A 26,472-nucleotide genomic window follows, 5' to 3' on the forward strand; every position below is an offset into this window, starting at 1 on the left:
CTTAGCCAGCTTTCCTGTCCCTTTCTATAGCCTGCACTTCTGGCACTGGAACCAGAGGAGAAATCAAATCCTCCACATCCCAGCTCCAGGTCTCAGCTGGCAAAACTTTCCTGAAGTCTGTGCTGTCTTAAAAAAAAAGGGGGGGGTTTGGTATAGCCTCTTAAAGCCAGAAAATTCCCCACTTCTGAACACATCTGGAATGCTCTTCAGCTGAAGGAGGGCAGGGTTAGATGAGGTACTGGGAGGAAATTCCTCCCTGTGAGGGTGGGGAGGGGTTGGGATGGAATTCCCAGAGGAGCTGCGGCTGCTCCATCCCTGGAAGTGTCCAAGGACACAGCTTGGAGCAGCCTGGGGCAGTGAGAGGTGTCTCTGCCCATGGCAGGGCTTTCAGGATGGGTTTTCAGGTCTCTTCCCACCCAAACCATTCCAGGATTCCCTGACGTGCCCTCTCCAGACAACCCAGCTAACACCTTGGGAGTGCTCAGCATTCACAGGACGTCGTGAGAAGAGGCAGGAATTTAGGACAGCTCCCGTGCGACTCTTCTTCCTCCCTAAAGGAAAAAACCTCCCACCTCAAACCACCCCCAGCCTCTCTCCTTCCACCCCTACCCCGGCAGAACGAACCCAGAGCGGGGAGAGCACAAACCCCGCAGCAACTCACTCCCCAAATCACCCACCAGACAAGCTGAACCCCGACTGGTGCAGGTTCCTCACGGGGGGCGCCTGCTGCTTGGCAGGAGAGGTCTTGGCTGAGGACGCCGGCGTGACGGTTTTGGGGGTCACCGACACCTCGCACACCGGGCCGTCGTAGAGGCCACGGGGCACGCCCCGGAGCTCGGCCAGCTGCAGGGAGAGAGGGCAGGGCTGCCTTAGCACAGGGCCTGAACCGGAGCCCAGGCTTAGAACAGAGCCTGAAACAGAGCCTGGCCTTAGAACAGAGCCTGAAACAGAGCCCGGGCTTAGAACAGAGCCTGAAACAGAGCCCAGGCTTAAAACACAGCCTGAAACAGAGCCTGGCCTTAGAACAGAGCCTGAAACAGAGCCCAGGCTTAAAACACAGCCTGAAACAGAGCCTGGCCTTAGAACAGAGCCTGAAACAGAGCCCAGGCTTAAAACACAGCCTGAAACAGAGCCCAGGCTTAGAACAGAGCCTGAAACAGAGCCCAGGCTTAAAACAGCCACAATGCTGCCTTAAACCAGAGTCCAGCCTTAAAACACTCTCTTAAACCAGGCCAGCAGCTGCCCAGATGTGCTCAGCCAGGGACACACGTTTCAGGACTGGTTGTTGGTAAGATCAGAAAGCACACAGCATCTCCTCTGGGCTCATCCCAGAGCTGCTCCCCAGCTGTATTTATTTTGTATCTGTACTTAGATTTTATCTGTATCTAGTTTATATCCATATTGTATCCATATCTGTATCTATATATCTATGATATCTGTAACATATTTGTATCTGTATTTTACCTAAAGCTGTAGGTATAATAGATACAAATATGGCTCAGATATAAAGATACAGATATATAGATATTGATGTAATGTAGATATGGATGTAATATAGATATGGATATAAAGATCCAGATATATAGATACAGATAAGGATATAATGTTGATATGGATATAATATAAATATGTATAAATAATACACATTTATACCTGTGTTATACCTGTATCTGTTTACATTTATATTACATTTATATCTGTGTCTATATTACATCCTTATCTATATATCTATGTCTTTATATCTGTAACATATTTATATCTGTATTTAACCTATATCTACACCATGTCTATTTCTATTTAATACCTAGTTCTATCTATATCTATATCTATAACCATTTTATATCTATAACCATTTCATATCTATAACCATTTCATATCTATATATTATACCCATATCTATACATCCATATGGTTATATCTGTATCTGTATTGCAACTACATCTATTTCTATTTTATATCTATATCTGTATCTTTATATCTGTAACTTATTTATATCTGTATAATACCTATATCTATACCATGTCTAGTTCTAATACCTAGTTCTGTATCTACATCTACATCTATATTATATCTCTATCTATATTACACCCATATCTATACATCCACATGTTTATATAGGCATCTGTATTGTATCTACATCTATTTTATCTCTGTACTGTATCTACATCTATTTCTATTTTATATCTGTCTATATCTATATCTTTATACCTGTAACATATTTATATCTGTATTATACCTATATCTATACCATGTCTATGTCTAACACCTAGTTCTATATCTACATCTACATCTACATAATATCTCTATCTATATTACACCCATATCTATACATCCACGTTTATATATGTATCTGTATTGTATCTACATCTATTTCTATTTTATATCTGTCTATATCTTTACACCTGTAACATATTTATATCTGTATTATACCTATATCTATACCATGTCTATTTCTATTTAATACCTAGTTCTATATCTATATCTATATCTATATCTATATCTATATCTAATCTATATCTATATCTATATCTATTTCATATTATTATATATATAACATATAATTTATACCCATATATATATATTTATACCCATATATAAAAAATTATAATTTATACCTGTATTATATATATATATATATATTATACCCATATCCACACATCCATATGTTTGTATCTGCATTGCATCCACATCTATTTCCATTTTGGATCCCCCTCTATTTCAAACACGTCCGTGTCTCTGTCCAGCAGCTTTGCAGCACTCAAGAGAAATTTTTGCTCTTTTCCTTCCAGTTCAAACCCGTCTTTGTGCAGCTCCACGCCTTCCACCACGGAGAGCCCCCAGGCTCCCTGGCAGCGTGGATTTGGCTGCTCTGCACCCCAAAAACCCCACTGCTGGATCATCCCTGGGGTGGGACACCGTGAGCTGGGGACAGGGCACGTCCCTATTTTGGCTCTGGATTTTTGTGCAGGACGAGATGCTTTCTAATTAGCACCTGACATGGAATGTGCTGTGGCTCCAGCCAGTCTGTCCCCTGCCCCACAGGTGCTGTCCTTTAATGATCCCAGCCTACCTGCCAGAGGATTAAAGGCTCCTGACAGGTCTCAAATGCACATTATTACTCATCCCCAAAAAGCCAAGCGGTGCTGAGAGGGGCAGGGAAGCCCAGAGGAGCCGGGCTGGCTTCAATCACAGATTGGGATAAATGCAATTATTCCAGCTGAGATGCTGCCCAATTGGATTTATAGGTCAGACAAGTATTTCTGTGGGAGGACACAGCAGAAACCACGGGATCTGTGCTCCATGGGGCTAAATTATGCCAGGTTGTAATTTTGATAGCTTGCAATTTCTTCAAAAGAATAATTAAAGGAAGATGATTTGCAAGGAGTGGGAGGATTGCTTGTGGGCAGCAGAACCAACACAGCTCGGGAGTTGTCCAGGAGAGGGCAACACTTCAAACAGCAAAAGCATTTCTCCTCAGAAATTATTTCATCTATAAATAAACTTCTTCAATTCTCAGCATCTTGAGTTCAGTGTCATTCTTCCTGTCAGGCAAATTCAGGCCTATCAAAAGGCAGGTTCAGTTTTGAATGGGTGCATTTGACAGAATCGCTTTCCAACTATTTTAACCTCTTAAAAATAGAACATTGTGCCTTTTAAGCAGCCTGTAGGCCGTGCCTGTGACTCAGCAGTCACCAGACAAGAGCATCTGATCCTATCTGGCAGAAGGGAAAGCAGCAAAACGTATCTGTAACAATAAATGACAATTCTAAATTGCTGTTAAGAACTTTGATATAGAAACGCTCACGGTAACTTCTCCTGGGACCTCAGTGACAGGAGAAACCTGGTGGGCTCTGGGTTCTTTGACTCATGGAAGGTTCCTGGGCACATTTTCTGTTCGGTTATCCTCAGAGAGAGAAAAATTCAAACCCCCCCTAAAAAAAATAAAACCCTGCAGAAAACCCAAAGCAGAACCGAAAAAGAGGAAGGAGGCAAACGTGGCTCGCATCCAGGGAACGGCAGCGTGGCCGCAGCCAGGGCACAGCGTCTGTTTTCCAGCCACTTGAACTCGGGCTCTTCGGAGGGGGAGAACAAATGTGCAGCCAGGCACGGACACTCACCCTGCTCCTGGCTTTGATGCGCTTGTAAACGAAGTCAGGGAAGGGTTTCCTGGGGATGTACCTCCCTGAGCCCTCCGTGACGTGCAGGTTCCCATCCTCCAGCACGATCTTGCCCTGGCTGATCACCACCAGGGGAGAGCCACGGCACTCCATGCCCTCGAAGATGTTGTACTCCAGGGACTGCAACGAGCGAAAAACGGCAGGTAAGGCAAACAGATTCACCCAGCAGAGCCTGCTGGGCTCTAATTAGCAATCACCGGCCATGCTAATTGCTGGGATTTTAAGGATAGATGGAAGCAAACTCCACTGAGCTGTTTGCTGTGGTTTAATAAAGGCTGCTCTCGATTATCAGTCTAAGTTTCGGGGTTTGTTGATGCAAAATTTCATTGAAATAAGGCTCATCAAGAATCCCAGGATGGTTTGGGCTGTGAGGGACCTTAAAGTTCGTCTCATTCCACCCCCTGGAAGGGTTGGGACACCTTCAACTATCCCAGGTTGCTCCAAGCCCAACTTCCCTGGAATTGTCCAACCTGGCCTTGGAAACCTCCAGGGATGGAGCAGCCATCTCTGAGCAAGAGGAAAAACAGTTTCAAATGAGAATATCTCAGAGTCTCCCTGTTTAAACACATTTAGGCACCTGTCTCTGCTGAGCTGGGGGCAGATTTAGGATAGACAGAAAGCTTTATGTGAGTTTCCTTCTAAAAATAACAGTTCTGAAAAATCTGGATTTCAAATCAGCGTTCTGGTTGGTGGGTCAGGGGTCAGGACAATCTTATTTTATTCTAATGGGATTGCTCATCCTCAATTAACAGGATTGGAAACATCACACCGTGGGGGGGGAAAAAAAAAAAAGCGAGTTTGAAAGAAATCACTGCAAACGTGAAACATCCTGGAATGAGATGCACTGCAACCATGTTATTTGGGGACTGTTACTCCAGTGACCATCTCTGAGTCAAATTCAGGTCTTTTTTACTGAGTTAATGATGGAGTTTGCCCTTGAAGTGTGTTATAAGTATGGGCAGGCCTGAGTGCAGCTTTGCAATTAGCCAGGCCAGTGGTTAAACCGAGCCTGAACCCGGTCCAGCCCGAAAAAAACCCCCCAAACCTGTGGTGGCAAAGGAGGAGGCTGGGTCAGGAGCTCATGGATTAGGCTGCTTCCAAGAACAACACCACCTCCCTCTCCAGCTCCTGATGTTTCCTTGCCAGAGAGTGGCAAGAGCAGTGTGAATTCTTGGAAAATATCCGTCAGTTGCTCGAACATTTCAAAAAGTAACAATCATCCGAGGCCACATAATCAGAGGGTGCCCCTGTGCCTGACTGCCAAGGGCCCTTTTGTTCTCTGCTTGGCCAAACCAGGATCCTGCACTCCAAGGGCATCACTTGCATCAGTTTCTCCCTTAACTCAAGGCACTGTGCAGTGAGACCCAAAACAATCCAGCATTTTAGAGTCATTTAATTTAGAAAAGAGCTCCAAGGTCGCTGAGTCCAAGCTGTGCCTGATCCCCACCCTGTCACTGGCCCAGAGCACCCAGTGCCACCTCCAGGCCACCTTCCTTGGACACCTCCAGGGATGGGCACTCCAAACCTCCCTGGGCAGCCCCTCCCAATGTCTGATCAGCTTTTCCATGGAGGAATTCCTCCTGCTGTAGCTTCAGGTGTGAAGGCAGGTACAAGAGGCGAAGGGATGGCAGGGGAGGGGGTCACAGATGTGTTTGTAAGCAAACAAGCTGGGATTGCTCAGCTTTCCAGACTCTTGGGAGTTTGAAAATGGGCTTTCCAAACTCTTGGGAATGAGAGCCCTTCATCCTCCCTGCTCTTGGCACAGCTTAAGGATGCTTTGGCCACAGCTGAGGCCTCATACACAGTGTCAGGGTTTCAGGGGATCGGCAGTTCTCAGCAGATAAAAACGCTCCTGAATGGAGCTGGTTCTCCTCTGCCCTGTCCAGATCCATGAGACCTCCTCAGCAGGAGCAGGGAGGTCATTCTGCCCCTGTGCTCAGCACTGGTCAGGACACACCCTGAGTGCTGTGTCCAGTTTAGGATGGACACTGAGTGCTGTGTCCAGTTTAGGATGGACACTGAGTGCTGTGTCCAGCTCTGTCCCCTCAGTTCAGGATGGACACTGAGTGCTGTGTCCAGCTCTGTCCCTCAGTTCAGGATGGACACTGAGTGCTGTGTCCAGCTCTGTCCCTCAGTTTAGGATGGACACTGAGTGCTGTGTCCAGCTCTGTCCCTCAGTTTAGGATGGACACTGAGACCCCTGAGTGTCCAGAGGAGGCAGCGAGGCTGGTGAGGGGCTGGGAACACAAACCCTGTGAGGAGCTGCTGAGGGAGCTGGGGTTGTTCAGCCTGGAGAAAAGGAGACTCAGGGGTGACCTCATCACTCTCCACAGCTCCTGAGAGGTGCCTGTGCTCAGCTGGGGTTGGTCTCTTTCTCCAGGCAGCGCTGACAGAAGGAGAGGACACAGCCTCAGGCTGTGCCAAGGGAAATGTAGGGCGGATATTAGGAAAAAGTTTTTATGGAAAGAGTGATAAAGTACTGGAATTTCCTGCCCAGGGAGGTGGTGGAGTCACCATCCCTGGATGTGTTTAAGGAAAGGCTGGATGTGGCACTGGGTGCCAGGGTTTAGCTGAGGTGTTGAGGCTGGGTTGGACTCGATGGTCTTGGAGCTCTCTGCCAATCCAATGATTCTGTGAAAATCACAGAGCCAATCCTGACTGCACTGGAGCACATCCACAGAAGAGAAAGTCTGGGAGCTCTGTGGCCGGAAATGGAAAGAGCCCAGGTCATTTCCCAAGGACAACAGCCACTGAACAGCAATGACTTTCTCCACCCAGACTACTTCCAGCTCCCTGAGCCATTCCTAAGCACAAGCCCAGGTTCAGCCCATGAAATCTGGCACCTAAAAGCAGCGAGTCCCTGGGTTCCCTCTTCTTAAGTCATTCCTCTCCAGACTGGAAGGAGTCTGGAAGCACCTCTAAGGGGACTGAAGTGTCCAGACTCCTGGAATTCCTCTGTCAGAAGCCTAAGCAGAGGCAGGATGAAGCCAGGCCATGTGTGACCAATTCTGACAAAGAGTTAACTCACAGGGAAGTGAACCAAACCTATTTTTTTTTAAAAAAAAAGTAAGTTTCTTTGTGAATGTGCCCGGGGATCCAAGTGTGGAAGAAAATTTTGCTCCTTCAGCTCCAGAGTGAATGAAAGCATTCACGGGAGAAAAAGAACAAGCAGTTTTGTTTTTTTTTCCAGGGACAGATTCCATAGGTTCATGGCCAGCAGCGAAAGGAGTTGTCAACAAACGCAAACAGTGGCTGCTTTCTCTGAGACAGGGCTCAAATGTCACGGGGAGACTCCAAGCAGGCCCCTGCACTGGAACCACTCTGCAGATTCCTACAGGCTGGCGCAGCCTGGTCACTGCAGGGGCCAGGTGAAGGGCAGGGGCCTCAGCAGAAGTGTCCCCAAAAGTGCCACCACCAAGCTGCACAAGACACAAGAGGAAGGTCGGGTTGGTTCGGGTGCCGCCCTTTGCCAAGTGATGTGGGGATGCCCACCAGGAAAAGCCTGGCTCCACGCACATGTGCCAGACCAGTAGGCGGTGTAAATCCACTCAGACCCTGGATCTGGGCCAGATTTCCAGAAAAAGCGTCCAGCAGCTGATAAAACTTCAGCAAAACCGGGCAGCTCCCATTCCCACCGCCGGCAAGCCTGGATGTCATAAACACCATATTGTCCTAAGAGGCCTTTGGGTATTTGAGAGGATTTAAAGAGCTTTCTGCGTGCTCAGATCTCACTCTCAGGAAGAGCAGACACGCTCCCTGCTCCGGGGGAATCCACGTGATTTCAGCTGGACTCATCCTGCTCGCGGAGCGACGCCAGAGAGAGCTTCAGGCACGGGGAAAACGAACCCTGAGCTGCCACCAGCTCCTGCTGCTGGCAGCACAGCCTGGCACTGAGGAAAAGAGAGGGCAAAGAAGCAGGGAATGGTAGGGAACACCCTTACTATGTTGTGAGTCTTGGCAGAGATTGTCTTGACGCTGTCGGGGTCCCAGATGACCAGGTCGGCGTCGGAGCCCACGGCGATGCGGCCCTTCCGCGGGTACAGGTTGAAGATTTTGGCAGCGTTCGTGCTGGTCACAGCCACAAACTGGTTCTCATCCATCTTGCCAGTCACCTGGGGGGACACCACAGGAGTCACTGCACGAGCCAGCAAAGAGCTGACTCCCAAGGATCCCCAAGGGGGGTGAAAAAAAAAACCAAAAAAAACCCCAAGCGGAAGGACCACGATGAGAAAAGAACACATTGCTGCAGCTCCTTCCCCTCCCCACGCGCAGGGTTGGACAGGAAACGCAATCCCAAGCCAGGTGTGACCTACCACAGCCTTATCCCAGATGATGGACATCCTCTCCTCAGTGCCATTGGTTCCTTCAGGGATCAGGGTGAAGTTGTCCTTTCCCACAGCTTTCTGAGCGGTGTTGAAGGTGCAGTGGGCACTGCCAGTCACTTGGAGATCTCCACTGGAAGAACAACAAAAGGCGTCTAAGGTGTTTTATTGTCACAGCCACGCTCCTGAAGGTGAAACAGCTTTTTTGCTTGCTGGCAGCACCATCCCTTATTTTTTCCCCCCCATTTTCTCACGATGAATCACGACGTCGTTAGAACACAGAGAGCTCTACTCACCAGGACAGAAGGGAGTTGAGAAAATCGGGAGTGGTGGGGTCAGGGCTCAGCGGTGGGGACGTCACAAAAGCTGCTGCCTTCGCCCAGTTCTTGCTCCAGTAATGGGATCCATCGGTGCCCAGGCTGGCTGTGATGGGCTCCCCGTACACCACGGTGCCTGTGGGACAGGGACATGCACAAACCCGCTGTGAACACCGAGGAATGTGCGCTTCCAGCCTGGCTGCCCGGCAGGAAGCATCCTCCTGGGAGAGGGCACACGCTGCAGGGCTGCCTGCTGCTCCCTCGGAAGCGTTAAATCAAAATATCGCTGCTGACCAGAGCTGGGAGCAGCAAAACGAGCACAGTTCTTTGCACAACTGCAGAGGTTGGCACTGATTGATTCTCCTCGAAATGGTTACTGTAAAAAGATTCATTTTGTTGTTTATGTTCATTTTATGATATATTTATCCCGGGACAAGTACTTTGTGGAGGAGGCTGAGGGCGACTGTAAGGGCATGAGGAGATTCAGTCTGATCTAGGAGAGACGTGCAAGAAAAAAAGAACGAAAAAAAGAGTTTTTATAAGTTAGTATGAATTAAAGGCCAGGTTTCTCGGAGCAGGGTCTGTGCACAGGAGAAAACTCCTACCAGGGAAGTTTTTCTGCTTTCACAAAGAAAACCCATCACACGGGAAATATCAGAGTTCCTGATTCATCAGCACAGCTCGGGGGAGCTCTGTGATCCCCCCACCAAGGCACACAGCAAATCTGTGGCAGAACTGGGAAATGAAACTGCATCTCCTGACTGTCCAGTGCATGCTTCCTCCCCATCAACATTCTTGGAACCACATGAAGGAAGGGCAGATCCTTAAAGGCCGGGACGCTCGGCAGGCTGGGAGGCACCAGCACCATCTGCACACCGAGCAGATGCTGCAGCTTCAAAAGCAGCACCAGCTGGCAGTCATGGGGATCTGCTCACCAAATGCAACCTCCCCAAAATCTGCTCTGTGCCCAGCCCAGGCGCTTCACGGGCCGGGATCTGCCTGATAAAGATGTGGGCGGCTCAGGTGCCAACCCAAAATACCTCCGAGTCAGGAAGGATTGGGCAGAGCTGGCCAGCAGGGTCTCACACCTCTCCATGCAGAGTGAAAAAGACTGAATAATTCTTTCACTGCATTGCCAGAGCTGCTGGGTGTCAAGACAGAGCCCACTAGCTGAGACAGGACCGTGATTAAGCGGCTCCACGCTGCTCCCAGGACCCTGCTGACACACCAGGGGCAGGCACAGCCCTTGCCAGAGGGTTTCCAGGAGCAGAGGAAGAGGCTCCCTGACATCACTGGCCACAAATAGGGTTCTGAAATGCAACCAAGGCCAAACACACGCTGGCTGTTAACGGGAGGCCCCTTGTGGTGCAGCACACTGGGGGCATTGTTCTGCAGGGAGCGATGTTCTCAGCTCCCAGACCTGCCAGCAGCAGAGGCTGCAGGGAATCTCCTCCAGACAAAAGCCACTGGGAACATCTGGCTTTAAATAACGTCCGTTCTTTTCCATTCAGAGAATCAATCCTGGCTCCTTCTCGCCTTGGATAGTGCTCGGTTACGTTTCCTCTGTTGTTTGGGAGGGCAAGACCGGCGTGTGTGGCCTTCCTCAGTTACTGCACAGCATTTAACTTGAGTTATATGAGTAAAGGAATGGAGCATGGGGCACCATTTATACCCCAAAATTCTCCTTATAAGGAGAGAACGCATCTTGAAGGAAAACTGCGTGTCCTGGCCGGCTCAGGAGGCTGAGTGAATCTGTGCATCATTCCTCTGGGACAATCCCAGCACCTTTCTCAGGCAGGGAAACATCCAGCCAAGCCAGGTTGTGTTTTATGGCTCCCTGTGATCCGAGTGTGTGGTCGCTCACCCCAAGGCCCCGCTCCGCTCGCAGCTGGTGCTCCCAGGACCCTCAGGGTGGCAAGAAGGTGTTTGTGTTGATGCTCCACCTCTGTGGGGCACATGCCTTCAGTGTTTTATCTGGAAGAGGGAAGAGAGGCTTCCCTGGCTCTCGGGATCCAGCTGCACCACGGCACGGAGCTCTTTGCTGGGGGGATGCCAGGTGAAGCCACGTTGGTGGGTCAGTGCATCTTCACTGAAGAATTCACAGATCTTCCCGCAGGATGATCCCCTCTGACGGAGTTCGGAGAGGAAGATTTCTTCCAAAAGGCTTGAAAATCAGTCCCCCTCACCCACTCCCTCACCAGGAATCACGGGACCAAAACACTCCTGAGCTGGTGCACAAACACGGGTCTGCTTGCTGGAAATCAGCTCCTCTCACTCCAAACACCCAGATGGAAAGTGATGTCACCTGCACGCCCACCCAGGCTTATTTGGGCTGCAGAAAATGAAATCCGAGCCTTGTGAGGAAAAAAGGGGGTAAAATCATCCCCCCTGGTCACTCACCCAACGTGAGCAGCTTTAAATAGAAGTGAAGGGTTTAGTCACAGCATAAAGCAGCAGCCAGCACTCACTCCGTGGGCAATCCTGACTCCTTGGAGGGGCAGGCAGCAGGGAAAGGCTTTGGGGGAAGCTCCTGCATCTCTCAGAGCACTTCAGCTCCCTCACAACCTCAGTCAGAGAGCTGAGACACAAGCAGCAGCATCCACAGCAGGTCTGAGTCTTGCTTCTTGCAGCATCCCCGAGCAGAGCGATCAGAGGAAATCACAATTCCCAAAGCCAACCCAGGCTGCTGACTCCCACCCCTGCAGGGATGCCAGCCTGAGTCGCAGCACCAGGAGAGCACCAGCTCCACCAGCAACAAGCACAGCAGGCAGCTGGAACTCACAGGCTTCTTTGGCTTCTCCAGCTAAATACAACAACAGGGCTTGTGAGTCAGGAGCTCCGTCAGGAATCACTGCTGAGAGCACCCAGGGAAAACCACAGCAGCTGGAAGGACCCAGAGGGATTCACTGCAGCCTCCAGAGGGATTCACGACATGGAGAGAGCACAGAACGGCTCCCTGGGGGAGGATAAGTGTGGACAGACAGGACTGAGCAGAACAAGCTGCTCCTGCCTCTGACACAGCCACTGAATCCTTGTCTGGGGGAGATGAGGCAGGAGGAGCTGCTTGGGACCTTTTTTAAAAAGAGCCTGGACAACAACACTGGGAAAAGAAACCTCTCCTGTGGGGATGAAGCTGATGCTGGCAGGAGCTGAGGGGCACGAGCTAAGGAGGAAACAACTTACCCTTTTTCCTGGCTTGAGCAATGACATCAGCAGCACTTTTGCTCATCACCTTGGTGATGTACAGCGGGCAGTTGGTCTGGTTGGCGATGGTTATTGCCCGGTTCACAGCCTCTGCCTCCACCTGAGGAACAGAGGCAGCAGCAGGTCAGGGACACCCAACAGCACCCCGGACACCCTCAGAAGGCACAGACACAAAAAGCAGAGAGGGACGAGGCATTTCCCACCTCTGAGCCTGAAAAGGAACGGTGTCATCACAGCAATTAAAGGACATCAAGCTGACCTCCCCTCTCATTATCACCTTTCCTCGCTGAGCTGCTTCTCTGCCTGAACTAAAGCCACACTCCAGGTGCTCAGGGTCACATTGATTAAGCCCCTTCTTTAACCCAAGACAAAAATAAGCAGCTAAATGTTGACTCAACAGAAGTGCTCCTGCTCCAGCCCACGCAAAAGGGAGATGCTGCACCACAAACCGTGGCAAGCCACGTTTGCAAAGAATCCTCCTAAATTGCAGCCTCCACGACAACCTCTGGCTCAGGATCTGACAGAGCAGCCCTTAAACCGACTGCTCTCCCTTGCATGTGTGCAGAGAATGAACCTCAGGCCAGCTGAGCTGTAACTGCAGGATGAAGGGCATCGCTCTGATTTTAGGGGTGACACGTCCCAGCCAAAGGACGCAGACAGACTGGAGAGCTGGGCAATGCTCACAGCGCCTGCACCGACGTTTTCCGAGCAAACAGCAGAGGAAACAAACCCAGAGCAATGATCCCACCTGATCCCCCGGTGCAGGAGGCTCCCAGAACCTCTGCCATGACTCTGGGGGGGTTGGCACACACTCAGCACTGGTGGAAATCCGCTCAGCACCGGCTGAGCACAGCCCGAGTGCCACAAACCATCACCTCCCGTCCCAGAACGCGCTGCCCACAGGTCGTGTCTCATCCCCAGAAGTGTCCAGGGCCGGGCTGGATGGGGTTTGGAGCATCCTGGAATAGTGGGAGGCATCCCTGTCCATGGCACGGGTGGCACTGGCTGGGATTTAAGGTCCTGCCCAACCCCAAACCACTCTGGCATTCTGTGACTGCTGGCTCTCAGCGCTGAGCTTGGAGGAGAAGAACCAGCAGCAGCTCCAAGCCCAAGTGTCCTGAACATCTCTGCCCTGTTTGCACCCAGAATGCTCCAGCCAGGAGTTTTTACTGGAGCAAAGCAGCCCCCAGGGCCAGCAGGGAGGTCCCTGGGGCCCAAAGGGTCACACCCCAGGCAGGGGATGCTCACAGCGGGCAATTCCTGGCCCAGCTGCCCCAGGCAAACGGCAAAGGCTGCGAGGGAGGGGTTCTGTGCCAGGATGTTGGACCCAAAGCGTCCCACAAGGGCTGAAAGAGCCAAGAAAAGCCCAGAGACAAGGGCAGGACTCAGACAGGCCAGAGCTCCCAGGCTGTGGCCTCCCTTTGCAAACCCCTCTAGAGTGGGTCTGCGCACGGCTCTGCCCCCGCAGCACCTGGGGAACCCCATTTCCACTCCGTGCCTCGGTTTCCCTGCAGGCAAAGCAGGGATAAAACAACACACCCCCCCTCAGATTTTTGGGCAGAAGGCGTTTGAGCGACTGTGAAGCAGCAGGAGAATGATTCTCTGAACAAGGCTGCTGAATTCCTGCCTTGTGCCCAGATGCTATGGTGACAGGCACACAACAATAACCCAACAAGTAGTCCAAAGGGGAATGTTTGCAATTACCAGGATGCATTAGAAGCCCTAGCACAGCAGTTCTATTGGGAAAAAAAAAAAAAAAAAAAAAAAAACAACCAAAAAAACTGAAACAAAACAAAACAAAAAAAGAAGACAGACGTTTCCTGGAGCACTTGGGCTGCTTGCGCTTCCAGCGTTTTTGTGGCTGGAATAAAAATAAAAAAAAAAAAGGATGGATGACTCTGAAAAGTCATCCCAGAACAAACTGAGCTCTGAGGGGGAGAGTTTTCCAGAAAGTGATGGCTGAGGCTGCCCTGGGACGGTGCTGTCCTAACTCAGGGCCGGTTTTGTGGCTGCAATAACGTGCTGGACGCTGTCACCCTGGCTCAGCCCAGGTGCCAGAGGTGAGCAAAGCTAAACCCCTGAGCCAGCAGTGAAACCTCAGCCTGGGAATTCCGATGTGTGCACTCCAAGTGCACGTGGCCAGCCCCTGAATGCTTCACTCTGATGTAATTGTGCCTGAAACGAGGAGGAGGTTTGGGTTAATAAATGTTTCAGGCTTGCTCGGCAACTCCCCTCTGGTTTGCTGGAGAATTAAGGAGCTCTCATCAGATCCAACCATCCTCAGGACGGGTTTTGCATTCCCTCAGGGACAGCAGGAAAAGCCAATTCTAGTGTCAACAGCCCCCCCAGAGGGATACAGCGAACACCCACTGCTGCTGAAGCCAAGGGGAATTGGGGATCTGCTGGCACCCGTGGAATCTGGCCCCTCTCAGCAGCCAGCCCAAGGGGAGCTGGATGTTTTGAAAGGACAGAGTCACTCCTGCTGCAGACAGGGAGGGCAGGGGAGCGATGACATCGCTTCCTGCTCTGTTTCCTATGACTTGCAAGGAGGAGAATGTTGGAGCAGACGCTGCCCAAGCCTGGGCAGAGCACAGCTGAGCTCAGGAAGAGGCTGCAGCCAGCCTCATCTGCTCAGCCACGTGTCCTGAGGCTGCCTTTGAGGCAGAGTCCTGCACAGATTAACAGCCCATCCTTGCCTGGGAGCCACACAACTCACACTCTAAAGCTCCTGCTCCGTGAAGGGCGAGCTCCTGAGCAGCCAGACACAGCTTGGCTGGTTTTGATGTGCAGATCCTTCAAGGTAAGAGCAGAAACAACACAAACTGACCTCCCTGAGGTGTCCCACCAGCATCCCACTCTCCTGATGCAGGCCAAAAAAATATGGTAAAAGAGCACAGACTGGATGGGTGACTGCAAAGCTCAGTGCAGAGCGCTTGCTCACAAATTCAGGAAGCAAAAGATCCCAGCTCTGGGAGCCACACACAGATCCTGTGAGGATTCACTCGCTGCCCAAGTGCAGCATTTTGGGTTTTTTCCTCCCAGGCACCAGAATGATTGATGCTCCTACTGAAATGCCTCTGGATGCTGCTCGTCTGAAGCAAGGGGAGGAAATGCAGAGTGAGCAGGAGGGGCAGTGGGGATGATCTCACAGCCCCAGCTGCCACATCTGGCAGGCACCAAAGCCCCGGGGTCCTGGGGGGAAACAAAAGCAGCTGCTTGTGCAGAGCAGATGAACCCCACAAACCTGGAATGCCACGGTGAGGAGTCCAGCTCAGAGACAGGGAAGGGCTGTGAGAGAAGAATGAGACGGGAACCAACCCCAAAGGCAACGTTTTAATGCTCTCTCAGACTTCTGGGATTTATTTCAGAGGTTTAGAGGGATTGGGGTGCTCATCCCTGGAGAAATCCACTGGGAAATATGAGGGGTAGCTGTATTAAAGTGCTGGGCTGAGTGCTGAGCATGGCCTCCCCTCTCTAGTACGAATTTTCTGTGCCTTCAGCAAAGCACTTCATCCATTGCTGTAAAACCCCCCAGCCCGTTGGTAAAATTTCCTCAAAATATCAGAAGTCACAGCAATGGAAGCTCTGGAAGTACCTAGAACAAGGTCAGGATTTGGGCCTATATTAAAAAATTCCGCTAATTCATTGGAAGTCTGGTAAAATAATGACCAAGAGAGGAGCCCAAGACACCGGCTCTAGAAAGGAGAGCAGCAGAATTCCACCGACATAACCCCAAAATGCAGAAAAATCCCACTTCCAGCCACGTTCACCCAACATGAAGCACGTGATGGCAACGCAGAAATGTTACAAACTGGGAGAGGCAGGGGAGCTCTCACCTCCTCAGGTCTGCTCAGCACATGTCCTTCAGGGCCTGTGATCCCCAGCTCCAGGATCCTTTGCTGCTCCTAAAGCAGAGAAGAAACGGAGCAGGGATGAGATTTAAAGCAACTGGGAATTGTTCTTGCAGCTGTTGGAAAGAAGCATGAGTGAGACCCTGAGCATCTGTGCTAAAAATCACACGGGGCTTTGCAAAAGGACCCTGCAAGAAGAGATCCCTGCCCAACTCCTCTTGCTGAGAAGTCCAGAGCTCACAAAACCTCGCTGATTTGTTCACAGGAGGTCAAGGAAACCTTTTCCTTGGATTTGCTTCACACTGGATTCAAAGCCCCTCGACTTTCAGCACTCATTTGTGTCTATAAAATCGTCTCCGAGATGTGGCAGAGTGATAACTCAGGGGGGAAAAAAAGAAAAATAAAAAATCATCCTGCAACTGGGCTCAAGGACTGGGGTGGGCTCTCGCCCAGCTAGAGAGCACAGAAATCCTCTGAGTGCTCGAGACAAAATGAGCTGGAGATAAGATGAAATTGGACACTTTATTAACATTTCTCTCTTGCTGCTGTTTGAAGGATAAACAGAGCCCAAACATCAGCACCCCACGTACTCTAGGAAGCCACACTCCCTTCCCACTCCCCCTCTTCTTATTTCCTGCAGAACATTTTGTTGCACACAGTGACAGCCACACCCAGCTTCTCACTTTCGGGGAGAGAGGCAGAGATGTCCAAAACCCACCTCAAACCGAAAGCTGCCCCAAAAACCCAATTTTATCCGCGTCAGAGCGGCTGGATCTGCTGCACAGCCCTGCTCACACCCTCTCAAAAGCCTGGGTGCCTTTCAGCTCACAAAGGAGGAGGCAGAATTCAAACCCCTCCCAGCATGTGAGGGCAGTAACTCCCAGAACAAACAAGCCATACCTCAGCAATGATGTCACCGTTCTCAGCGTGCACTTGGGCTGTGGCGCCGATGTCCCGGATCACGCTCAGCACCTCGTAAATCTGGGGGACAGATAACACCCATCACGGCAGGAACCCACCTGCAGGCAGGGCCACAGCCCAGATCCCCTCAGAAAAGAGGAGTTTGCGGAAGGGAAAGGAGAAAGGGAAGCATTAAGTGACGTAAGATGAGGTTTGCTGGAGAGATGGGAACCGTTCTCATGCCTGTCGTTGAATTTTCCCAGTCCCACGGCTGGATGCTGCTGGATGTGGCAAAGGATTGTCCAGTGGCAGGTTTAGGGAGGAAGAAACAGCAACAACTCAAGCCCCACAGCTGGATGATTTTAAAGGACTTGCAGAGCTGTACCTGTCTGAGGTCTCATTTACTGGAGCCTGGCATGAAAAACATCCCCTACACGTGAGTGGTGGGGGCAGGCTCTCCGTGGAAATCCAATACCTGGAGGCAGGAGCAGCGTGATTTCCCACTCCAGCAAGCAGTCTGAGAGGCCTCAGGTCCAACTGGCGCCATCAATGCCATCAAAAATGTTTCCAGAGCCCTCAGAGATAACTCACACCAACACTCCCGGGCATTCCTCCCCTCCCACACCTCCACAAACATCCACTGCCCCTCTGAGCAGCCAAAGGTGCCCAAATGTGCCCACCAGAACAGCAAACAGCAGGGCAATCAGCTCCTTTCTAAGGTCCCAGCGATTTTCCCAGGATCAGTTTTAGCTTCTGAACAGAATAATTAAAATTATTATTATTACTAAGCCCAGAGATCTCCCAGTACTGCCCTATGCAGAGGCATAAAGCAGCACTTCATAGAACTGCTGCTGCTTCCACCCCAAAGGAGCTGGAATAAAACCTGTGACCTCTCAAAACGAGAATTTTACCACTGCTTCCCTCAGCCAAGCCTTGCAGGGTTTGCTGTTGGTTGGCTTTAATTTTTCATTAAAAATAGAACCTTCAGCCCAGAGCTGTGGGTGCTGTTAATCTCAAGACTGGAACCAGGAGAGAGTGCCAGGTGCCAGGACATCGAATTGAATCATTTATTTATGACAAACTTTACACAAAGCTTTCCTGCCCTACCTGAGAATCACTGAGCTGGAAGCGATCTTTGAAAGCCATGTACACCAAGAAGGAATTCACACCTGGGGGAGAGAGAGAGAGAGCACACGTGGAACAGAAGCCCGAAAATCAGCCCCCAGCAAGAATTCCAGGGATTCAGCACAGGAGGAGGCCGAGTAACAGAATAAAACCAAAAAATCTCACATGAAAGCTCAGCTGATCCCCCTCACCCTCCAGGGTGAACAATAAATCTGTGTCTGTGATGTGTCCACACCGATCCTAAGCTGGTTCTCCCTCTCCCCAACCTTTGGAACCGGTAAAAACTCTCACCCAGCACGTGTGGGAAGCTCCCATTAGGGCATAAAATGCAGCAATCACCAAGGGCACTGATGAACCCGAAGGGGCTCTGAACCCATCCTGGCACACAGGAGCAGGGAAAATGGGAGATTCACCTCTGGAAAATCAGCGTGCCCCAACCTCTGAGCCCTCTGCAACCCCAAACCTCCTCAAGGAGCCAGAATGGGCGCCCAAAATGGGGATGTAAAAATGAAACACTGCACCAGAGCCAGCCCTAAACGACGGGAGACCCCGAAAAACAAGGAGGGGCAAGGCTTCCTTGAGCTTACCATGGTCTTTAACCAGAGCTTCCATCTCCTCCTGGACACCTTTGTGCCACTCAGTGATGTCCACGTGCAGGGAGTAGTCACAGCAGGATTTGCTGTCTGCCCACTCTCGCCACTGGTCGAACGCCGTCAGCAAACTGGTGCCAGGCTCGGGAACCACGTGGTCAACTGGGAATGACAGGAAAAGCACAGGTAAATGCCCGCTGCAGGAGCTTTCCTGGGTGCCCAGGACAGCAAGAAGAGCTGGGCAGGGGCTGCTGCAAAATCAAGGCATCCTCTTTCCCCGTGAAAGGTTTTTAAGTTTCAGGTTTCTCGGCGGTTCCTAAAAACGCAGCCGGGGAAATCGGTTGTGGGGCAGCAGCTGAAGGAAAAGGAGTTGTTACTGCAGCTCTGTTTATTCACAGCTCATCCCAAGCAGGAGCACCTTCCAGGACCAACAATTTGTGTTTGGAGAGCTCTCTCTGACACTGACAAAGTCCTGCTGCCTCCGGCACCTGCTGGCTTTGAGCCTCACTCCAAATCCAGCAGCAAACGGATTCCCGGGCAGCTGCAGCTACAGGACAGCCCCAAAGGGTGACACAAGGGACCTGGATGTGGAGGTGCAGTGTTCCTGGTCCTTATTTGTGCACATGGAGTCTCCAAGATCTTCAAAGGACGCGGTGAAATAAAAGAAGCAAGTCAGCATCTCCAGCACTGAGCTGAGAGAGGAGGAAAAGCCTGGGGGATTTCGGGGGTCACAAACTGGGCAGGCGCTGCTGGGGAGGAGGAGAGGGCCCGGCTTGATTCTACATTAAAACACACAGAAAAAAATTTAAAAAAAAAAAAAAAAATTTGCTTCAATTACCAGCAGAGAAACCCCTGCAGTTTATTTTTAACTTTCTGGCGAGGATCAGGGCTGCTCCAAGTCACAGCTGGGAGGAGAGGCAGAGCCCGTGGGCTCCACTCAGCCTCAGGGCAGAACAAAGCTTTGCTTCAGCCAACATCTGCTGGTTTTGCACTGCCTGAAGGACCAGATTCACACTGGGAAAAGCAGCTCAGCTCTCCTGAGCCTCAGCCACCCGAGTCAGCAGAGACATCTCAGCCGCCTGAGCCGCGCACACGCCACAGAAAGCCAAGAGCTGCAAAACCCTGCCCTTCACAGAGGGAGAATGTTGGGATTATTTGTGCTTTTCCAAAAGGTTTTTCCCCTGGAAGCATCACACCAAGGGAAGGACGGGATGTGCACATCCTGAGGCTTCGATCAGCTCCGTGCTGCAGGAGTGGCTGGTGGGGTCTCTGTCCCTCCGTCCCCACCACAGAAATCCAGGCACTGAGTGGAGACTTGGGAATGTGCCTCCTGTCTGGCACCACACCAAGGATGTGCTTTTCAGCACCGTTGGGAAAAGCAGCCCAAATATAACCAGGCAATAAAGTGAGCTGGTTTGGGGTTTTTTAAAAAAAAAATCATCTCGTTTCTGTTCCTTGAACTGCTCCTCCCCAGTGGTCAGAAACCTTCCAGCCTCAATTGTTTCTGCTACAGAGCCCCCGTCGCTCTGCCAAAGTTAATCTTTAGCTTAAGTGGAATGAGCAACGAGGAGAAAAATCACATTCCCTCTGCTTTTCTAATGGGACATGGAGAAAGCCCAGCTTTACACAAATGTCTAATTAAAAAGCCAAAAAAAAAAAAAAAAAAATCTCTAACACATCACAGGAACAAATCCATCTCCACTCCAGACTAAAGGTGCTCTCAGAGCTCTGTGACCCCGAGGTGATGGCTGGCTTGTGAGCATTGGGAAATGGTGCCTGAGGGCATTAAAGGGTTAACACAGAGCCCACAGAGCCCAGCACTGAGGATTGGGAATGGCTCTGGAGCCCCTGGGAATGGCTGTGGAGTGTGGGATCAGAGCTTTATCAGCACCCCAACACCCAGGGATGGCTCTGGAGTGTGGGATCACAGCTCCAGCACCGCCCTAACACCCAGGGATGGCTCTGGAATGTGAGATCAGAGATTCATCAGCACCCCAACACCGAGGGATGGCTCCAGAGTGTGAGATCAGAGCTTTATCAGCACCCCAACATCAAGGGATGGCTCTGGAGTGTGGGATCACAGCTCCATTACCGCCCTAACACCCAGGGATGGCTCTGGAATGTGAGATCAGAGATTCATCAGCACCCCAACACCCAGGGATGTGTGGGATCACAGCTCCATCACCGCCCTAACACCCAGGGATGGCTCTGGAATGTGGGGTCACAGCTCCATCACCACCCCACTGCCCAGGGATGGCTGTGGAGTGTGGGGTCACAGCTCCATCACCACCCCACTGTCCAGGGATGGCTGGGGGGGGTCTGTGGGGCAGTGGCACCAGGGAAAAGGGGGCTCCATCAGCTCTCTGACAAAGCCAAACCACAGCCAGCTGCAGTAAGAGCCAGGGATGGAGGTGGTGGCGCAAGTGTGCCAGAGAAGTCACATCCAAAGTCATCCAAAGTCATCCAAAGCATGCATGAAATTTTTTCTGGGGCTTCAGCTCATGAATGCCACTACCAGGAAAGAGGAAAAAAACTGCTTGAAATGGACAATATAAACACGAATTAGGGTCAGGTGTTACCAAAGGCACGGAGGAGGTGGATGTGAGCCCAAAATCCTGGTCTGGAGGCAGTTCAGACACAAGTGGAAGAGGCAGCAGGAGCACAAAAGGCATGGAGGAGGTGGATGGGACCCCAAAATCCTGGTCTGGAGGCAGTTCTACGAGTGGCAGTGTCCTGATTTTTCCACCCTCAGTGCAATGGGAGGGGACAAACGCATTGCAAGATCATGGCCTGCGCCCCTCCATGCCAGGGTTGGGTTTGGGGGGGACCAAAAACTTAAAACTGAGCCCAGATCCAGGAAACGAGAGGAGCCAAGGTTGACTCTTCACCTGTTCTTGAAAGGACTGAGCTCTGAAACTGCTTCTTGAGGTGGCCAGGAACTGCCCACAAGCAGAGAAGCTTCTTCCAGCCCTCAGGCACAGCTCAGGAGCTGAGAGTAAAACAAAAAGCTTTTTCTTTCGGTGTCCCTGTGCTCCAGAGCAGCAGAAGCTGATGGAAGCTCCATCCCACCCAGTTCCCACAGCCCCAGGCTCCCAGGACGACCCCTGGGCAGGAGCTGTCCCAGCAAACCCTTCCCCGGACAATTCCCAGGAGGTTTCCCATGGGAAAAGAGCCTCATCCTTCCTTCCATCACCTCGGCAAGCAGGAACGTGGGGCGGCCCCACGCCTGCGGGGCACGCTGAGGACAAACTCTTGTGACACAGGCTGTTGTCACCCCTTTCTTCCCTCCACCACCGCAGCCTTGATCTGCTCCCCAGCCCAGATGTTTTCTTCCTGTCAGTTGAGTTTGGGTTTTGTTTTTTTTTTTAATTTTTTTTTTTTTTGTGCTGTTCAAATGAATTCAGCTGCTTGAGGCCTGAGGAGGAAGTTGCCAGCTCATTTTTAAACTTGTTCCAAAAACAGACACAAAACGGAGAGGGGGGCAGGGGGGGAAAAATAAAAGGGAAAGATAATTTAAGAATCACTTCATCAGCGTTGAAATCTTCAAAGGAGGAATTAAATAGCTTTGTGGGCCTTGCAGTGGCTCCCTGGATCTGGGTGAAATTCAGGCCTAGTCCTAAAGTTTCTCTCTATTTAACACACTCTCAGCAAAGCACGGGGCAAAGCCAAGCTCGGGGTTACACTGGTCTCTCAGCCGTGAGCAGAAAACATTCTGTAGATTATTTTTAATTTAAGAATCACTTCATCAGCGCTGAAATCTTCAAAGGAGGAATTAAATAGCTTTGTGGGCCTTGCAGTGGCTCCCTGGATCTGGGTGAAATTCAGGCCTAGTCCTAACGTTTCTCTTTATTTAACACACTCTCAGCAAAACACGGGGCAAAGCCAAGCTCGGGGTTACACTGGTCTCTCAGCCGTGAGCAGAAAACATTCTGTAGATTATTTTTAATTTAAGAATCACTTCATCAGCACTGAAATCTTCAAAGGAGGAATTAAATAGCTTTGTGGGCCTTGCAGTGGCTCCCTGGCTCTGGGTGAAATTCAGGCCTACTCCTAACGTTTCTCTTTATTTAACACACTCTCAGCAAAGCACGGGGCAAAGCCAAGCTCAGGGTTACACTGGTCTCTCAGCCATGAGCAGCAAACATTCTGTAGATTATTTTTTTTAACCTCTGGAGCTGCAAAACCCAAAATGCAGCAGCCCAGGGCCCGAGGGGCAAACGAGGAAAGGAAAAAACCAGCAAAGGAAATAAACAAACAAACAAACAAAGAGAAAGAACTAGTTGATGCATTAGAAACAATCTCATTTTGGCCTCGTTAAGCACTGCCAGGATTCCAGGTGAGTTTTTCTCTCCAAGCCCTCACCTCCCTCTGAGGGCGGCGGGATTTGAGCCGCGCGCTCCAAGCCCTAATCACCCAGACTCTTAATTAATTAATCACCCTCGCCACGCCTGCTTTGGCTCTCCTGCCATCGCACTGCAAGGTTCATCTGCTCCTTCCCGCCAGCATTTAGGCTCAGCTCAGGATGCTGGGCGGATTAACAGGCTCGGGATTAAAGGCAGACAAAGAGCTGAGGGGGGACAACAACTCTGGCTGATCCACGAGGTTCCTCTGCACCGGGGCTGGAATGTTCTAGATCTCATTCTGCATCTCGTGGGTCAAACCGCTGGGAGGATGCTGAGGAGATCTTTGGGCCCGAGATGAAGAGGTGGAAGGTAAAAAAAGCTCAGGGGAAGGGATGGAGTGTGCCAAGGATGGGGGAAAAGGAAGCAGTGTTGTTTTAAAGTGAGCACAGATAAATTTACAGAGGGCAGGAGTGCTAGCAGCGCTTTATAGAGCGGTGTTTTGTAATAATCACCGGTTATTAACGTGTTTTTATCGTGCATTGACATCACACCTGTACTAAAATCAGACCCCAGCACAACCCCACACACGCACACACCAGTGATTTCCAAGTTCAGGCTGTCCCTGCTGCTTTTTTTTTCACACAATCCACAGGGCTGTGGGATACCCTGAGCTGGGAGGGACCCACACACACCAAACCCAAGCCCAGACCAAGCCCAAGTGATTCCACAAAGCTCAGCCTAAAAACTGACCCACACTTAAAGCTGGGCCTGAAACGTCTCCTCGTCTTCATCCAGCTGCTCCCAGACTTTAAAACCACCGAAATCGGCGCCAAGCTGGGCTTTAAACGCCGGCTTCCGGAAATGTCGCATCACATCCTGGCTCCTTTCTCCAAACTCGGGGGCTTTCTGCTCCTCAAGAGCAAGAAGGGAGATGGGCACGAGGGATCCAGCACAGAAGGAACTGCCCTGCAGGATGCTCTGAGATCAGAGCCAGAAAGATCCCACATGATCTCCTCCTGGCACTTGGAACCTCTCTCAAATAATAATAATAATAATAATAATAATAATAATAATAATAATAATAATAATAATAATAATTTTTTAAAAAGCAGATGGAGAGCAACGCCTTTATATTTTTGACCCCTCGCTAAGCAGCAGAGAAATGATTGCTTCAGAGGGAAAAGCTGGATCCAGCTCTCGGCCTTGCCTCGGAAACAAAACTCTGCTTTTGGGAGGGATGTGCTCATGGGCGGGGATTAATGGGGTTTATAGCTTCCTGGCATTGTGGCATGTAGATTTTTTTTTTTAAATTTTATTTTTTTCTTTCTTTTTTGCATCCTGCCTCAAGTTGAGCAGGCCTTGGCTTGCAAACAACCCCTTCCTGGAGCTTCTATAAATAGCTCTTGCTTCCAGCTTTCCCCTGGAAAGGATTTTTTAATTTTATTTTTTTTTCTTCAGCCGGTTTAATTAAGTGTCATCCAAAGCATGCATGAAATTTTTTCTCTGGGGCTTCAGCTCATGAATGCCACTACCAGGAAAGAGAAAAAACTGCTGGAAGCGGACAATATAAACACGAATTAGGGTCAGATGTTACCCAAATTGTGTGTGTAATAAAAACCCCACGTATTCAGGGTTCCAGTTGCTGTTACAGACTGAAATTTTACACATTATTCCCTGCTCCTACCAGCATTAAATCTGCCTGTTGTTTAAGAGGAGTTTATAAGGTGAAAACCTTTAACATTTTAAGCTCAGCTGTTAGCAGGCAGATCTCCCCTGCCCAAAACTCTGAACACATCTGCCTGTTTAATTCTATTTAATCCCCACAGCCGCTGCCTGTGATGAAACCTGGTGAATTTATTGAGCTGTGCATTCTGTCACGAGCCATTTTATGGAGAGGTCGTAATTAAATTCACAGGTAATTGCCCAGGTCCCTGCTTAGAAGTCTGCAGTTGTCAGGCTGTGGCTGCAGGAATATTCTCCTGGCACTGGTGTGAAGTGGGAATAACTCTTGGAAAGTAAGAGGAATAAAATCTCTGTGAACTGGAAGTCAGGCCCTCGACTGACCCATGGAAGATTATCCCATAATCACAGACCTTATTTCATCCAGAGGCTCCAAATTCTCTGCTGGTGAAACATCACAATCCCTCCTACCTTTATGTATCATGACCCTTTTATATATCAAGGAACTGAGCTGCCAAGAGCTGCCTCATCCAGTTACAAAGCTGCTTTCAGCAGCAAAAAAAAAAATCTGATTTAAGTATTAAACCCCAATTTCCAGCTCAGCAGCTCTGCACCCATCCAGAGCCCTCAGCCCTTCCCTGAGCTCAAAAATCCCAAATCAAGCGATCCAGAAGAGCCTCACACCTCCTTTTTTTCCCTGATTCCATCCCAAATCTTCCTCTGAACCGCGCTCTGAGCCGTGGGTTTGATCTGGGAAAAGGAAGGACAGCGACAAAACCGCTTGGAAGGAAACTGCTCCGTGCACCTGGAGCACCTCAGCTGAGGAGAAATCAAAGTGAAGATTTTCTTCACGTCCCGCAGCAACCAGATCCCAGCTCGGTGTATTTTTGGGGATTTATTCCCGCTGTATTTCATCCTCATTCCCTCATCCCCCCCTTAGAAAAGACACCAGAATAAAGAATTATTCTGAGGAGCTGTAGCCCTGCACAGAACAGCAGTGATGGTGCTGATCCAACCACCCAAGGGCTGCTCCCTCCCCTGCACTCGCCAGCCTCCCAGAGAAGCAGCCTCAATTCAATCCCACGCTGTTCTCTGTCAGTTCAGCTCCGCTTTACGAGACCTGACGCAGAGAAATCACAAGCTGGACCGGGCTCAGAAGAATCAGCCACAACCAGTGCTCTGCTGATTACATTTCCCTTATTCCCTCACTGATGTCACACGGAGATTTCACTGGTCCCTTTTGGCTGATTACATCCAAAACACCATTTGGGGCCGGCCGGACGCAAACGTAAGGAATTCGAACGATAATTAGAATTAATCATTTTAATTCCAGCTCCCCAGCAGGCTGGAATGGCAGCCTGTTAAGGTCAGATTTTAAAAAAAATAAAGGCTCCATCTCTTCCCCCAGTCCAGGTTTATTGTGCATTTCTTGTACCTCAGGAGGTCACCGGGGCAGAGAGGGAAGGGAACCGAGTTCAAAGGAGACGTTTAAGTGGTTCCAAGATTTATTCTTTCTTTTAGGCACTGCTCCACACTTGAAGGCCATGAAAAGAGCACACAGGACTTCAAAGGCTTCCATCAGATCTGGTCTGTAAAACCCGGAGGGATTGGGATGGAGAAAAACCTGGGTCTGCAGCCCAAGTCAAGACAAAACACAAGAATCAACAACACACCCAAGGAGCAAGAGCTGAGCAGGCACAGGAGGACAAAAGATCACGTGCCCTGAGCCAGCTCTGTCCCTCTCAGGTCACTGGGGACGTGTCCTGACCCTCAGGATTTCTCCACTGGCTGGGAAGCTGGAACAGTTCTGCATTTGCAGCGTTATCACCGAGTTCTGGATTCTCACTTTCATTTCATGGCCCGGGGTTGTCTCAGGGGTGCTGGAGATAAAGAGGAGCACCAGTGCAGGGTGCCAGCTTTTACAATGGAAATCTGTGGCGCTTCTGAGAGGCCTTTGTGTGT

General features: G+C 50.3%; 1 protein-coding gene across 3 annotated transcripts in view; it reads right to left on the bottom strand.

Moving 5' to 3' along the window:
• Positions 1-26,472, bottom strand: part of DPYSL2 (dihydropyrimidinase like 2) — a 58,150-nt gene that overhangs the window by 3,515 nt on the left and 28,163 nt on the right. For all 3 annotated transcript variants that reach the window (XM_040087626.2, XM_040087627.2, XM_040087628.2), the window contains 10 exons: positions 18,485-18,649; positions 17,880-17,941; positions 16,773-16,853; positions 15,858-15,926; positions 12,001-12,121; positions 8,797-8,953; positions 8,492-8,633; positions 8,120-8,290; positions 4,119-4,298; positions 678-843 (listed from right to left, as the gene is read on the bottom strand). In XM_040087626.2, the coding sequence (XP_039943560.1) occupies positions 678-843; positions 4,119-4,298; positions 8,120-8,290; positions 8,492-8,633; positions 8,797-8,953; positions 12,001-12,121; positions 15,858-15,926; positions 16,773-16,853; positions 17,880-17,941; positions 18,485-18,649 (1,314 nt within the window). The remainder of the gene's footprint in view (positions 1-677; positions 844-4,118; positions 4,299-8,119; positions 8,291-8,491; positions 8,634-8,796; positions 8,954-12,000; positions 12,122-15,857; positions 15,927-16,772; positions 16,854-17,879; positions 17,942-18,484; positions 18,650-26,472) is intronic.

This window comes from Hirundo rustica, chromosome 28, assembly GCF_015227805.2.
Source record: "Hirundo rustica isolate bHirRus1 chromosome 28, bHirRus1.pri.v3, whole genome shotgun sequence".
Lineage (NCBI taxonomy): Eukaryota > Metazoa > Chordata > Aves > Passeriformes > Hirundinidae > Hirundo > Hirundo rustica.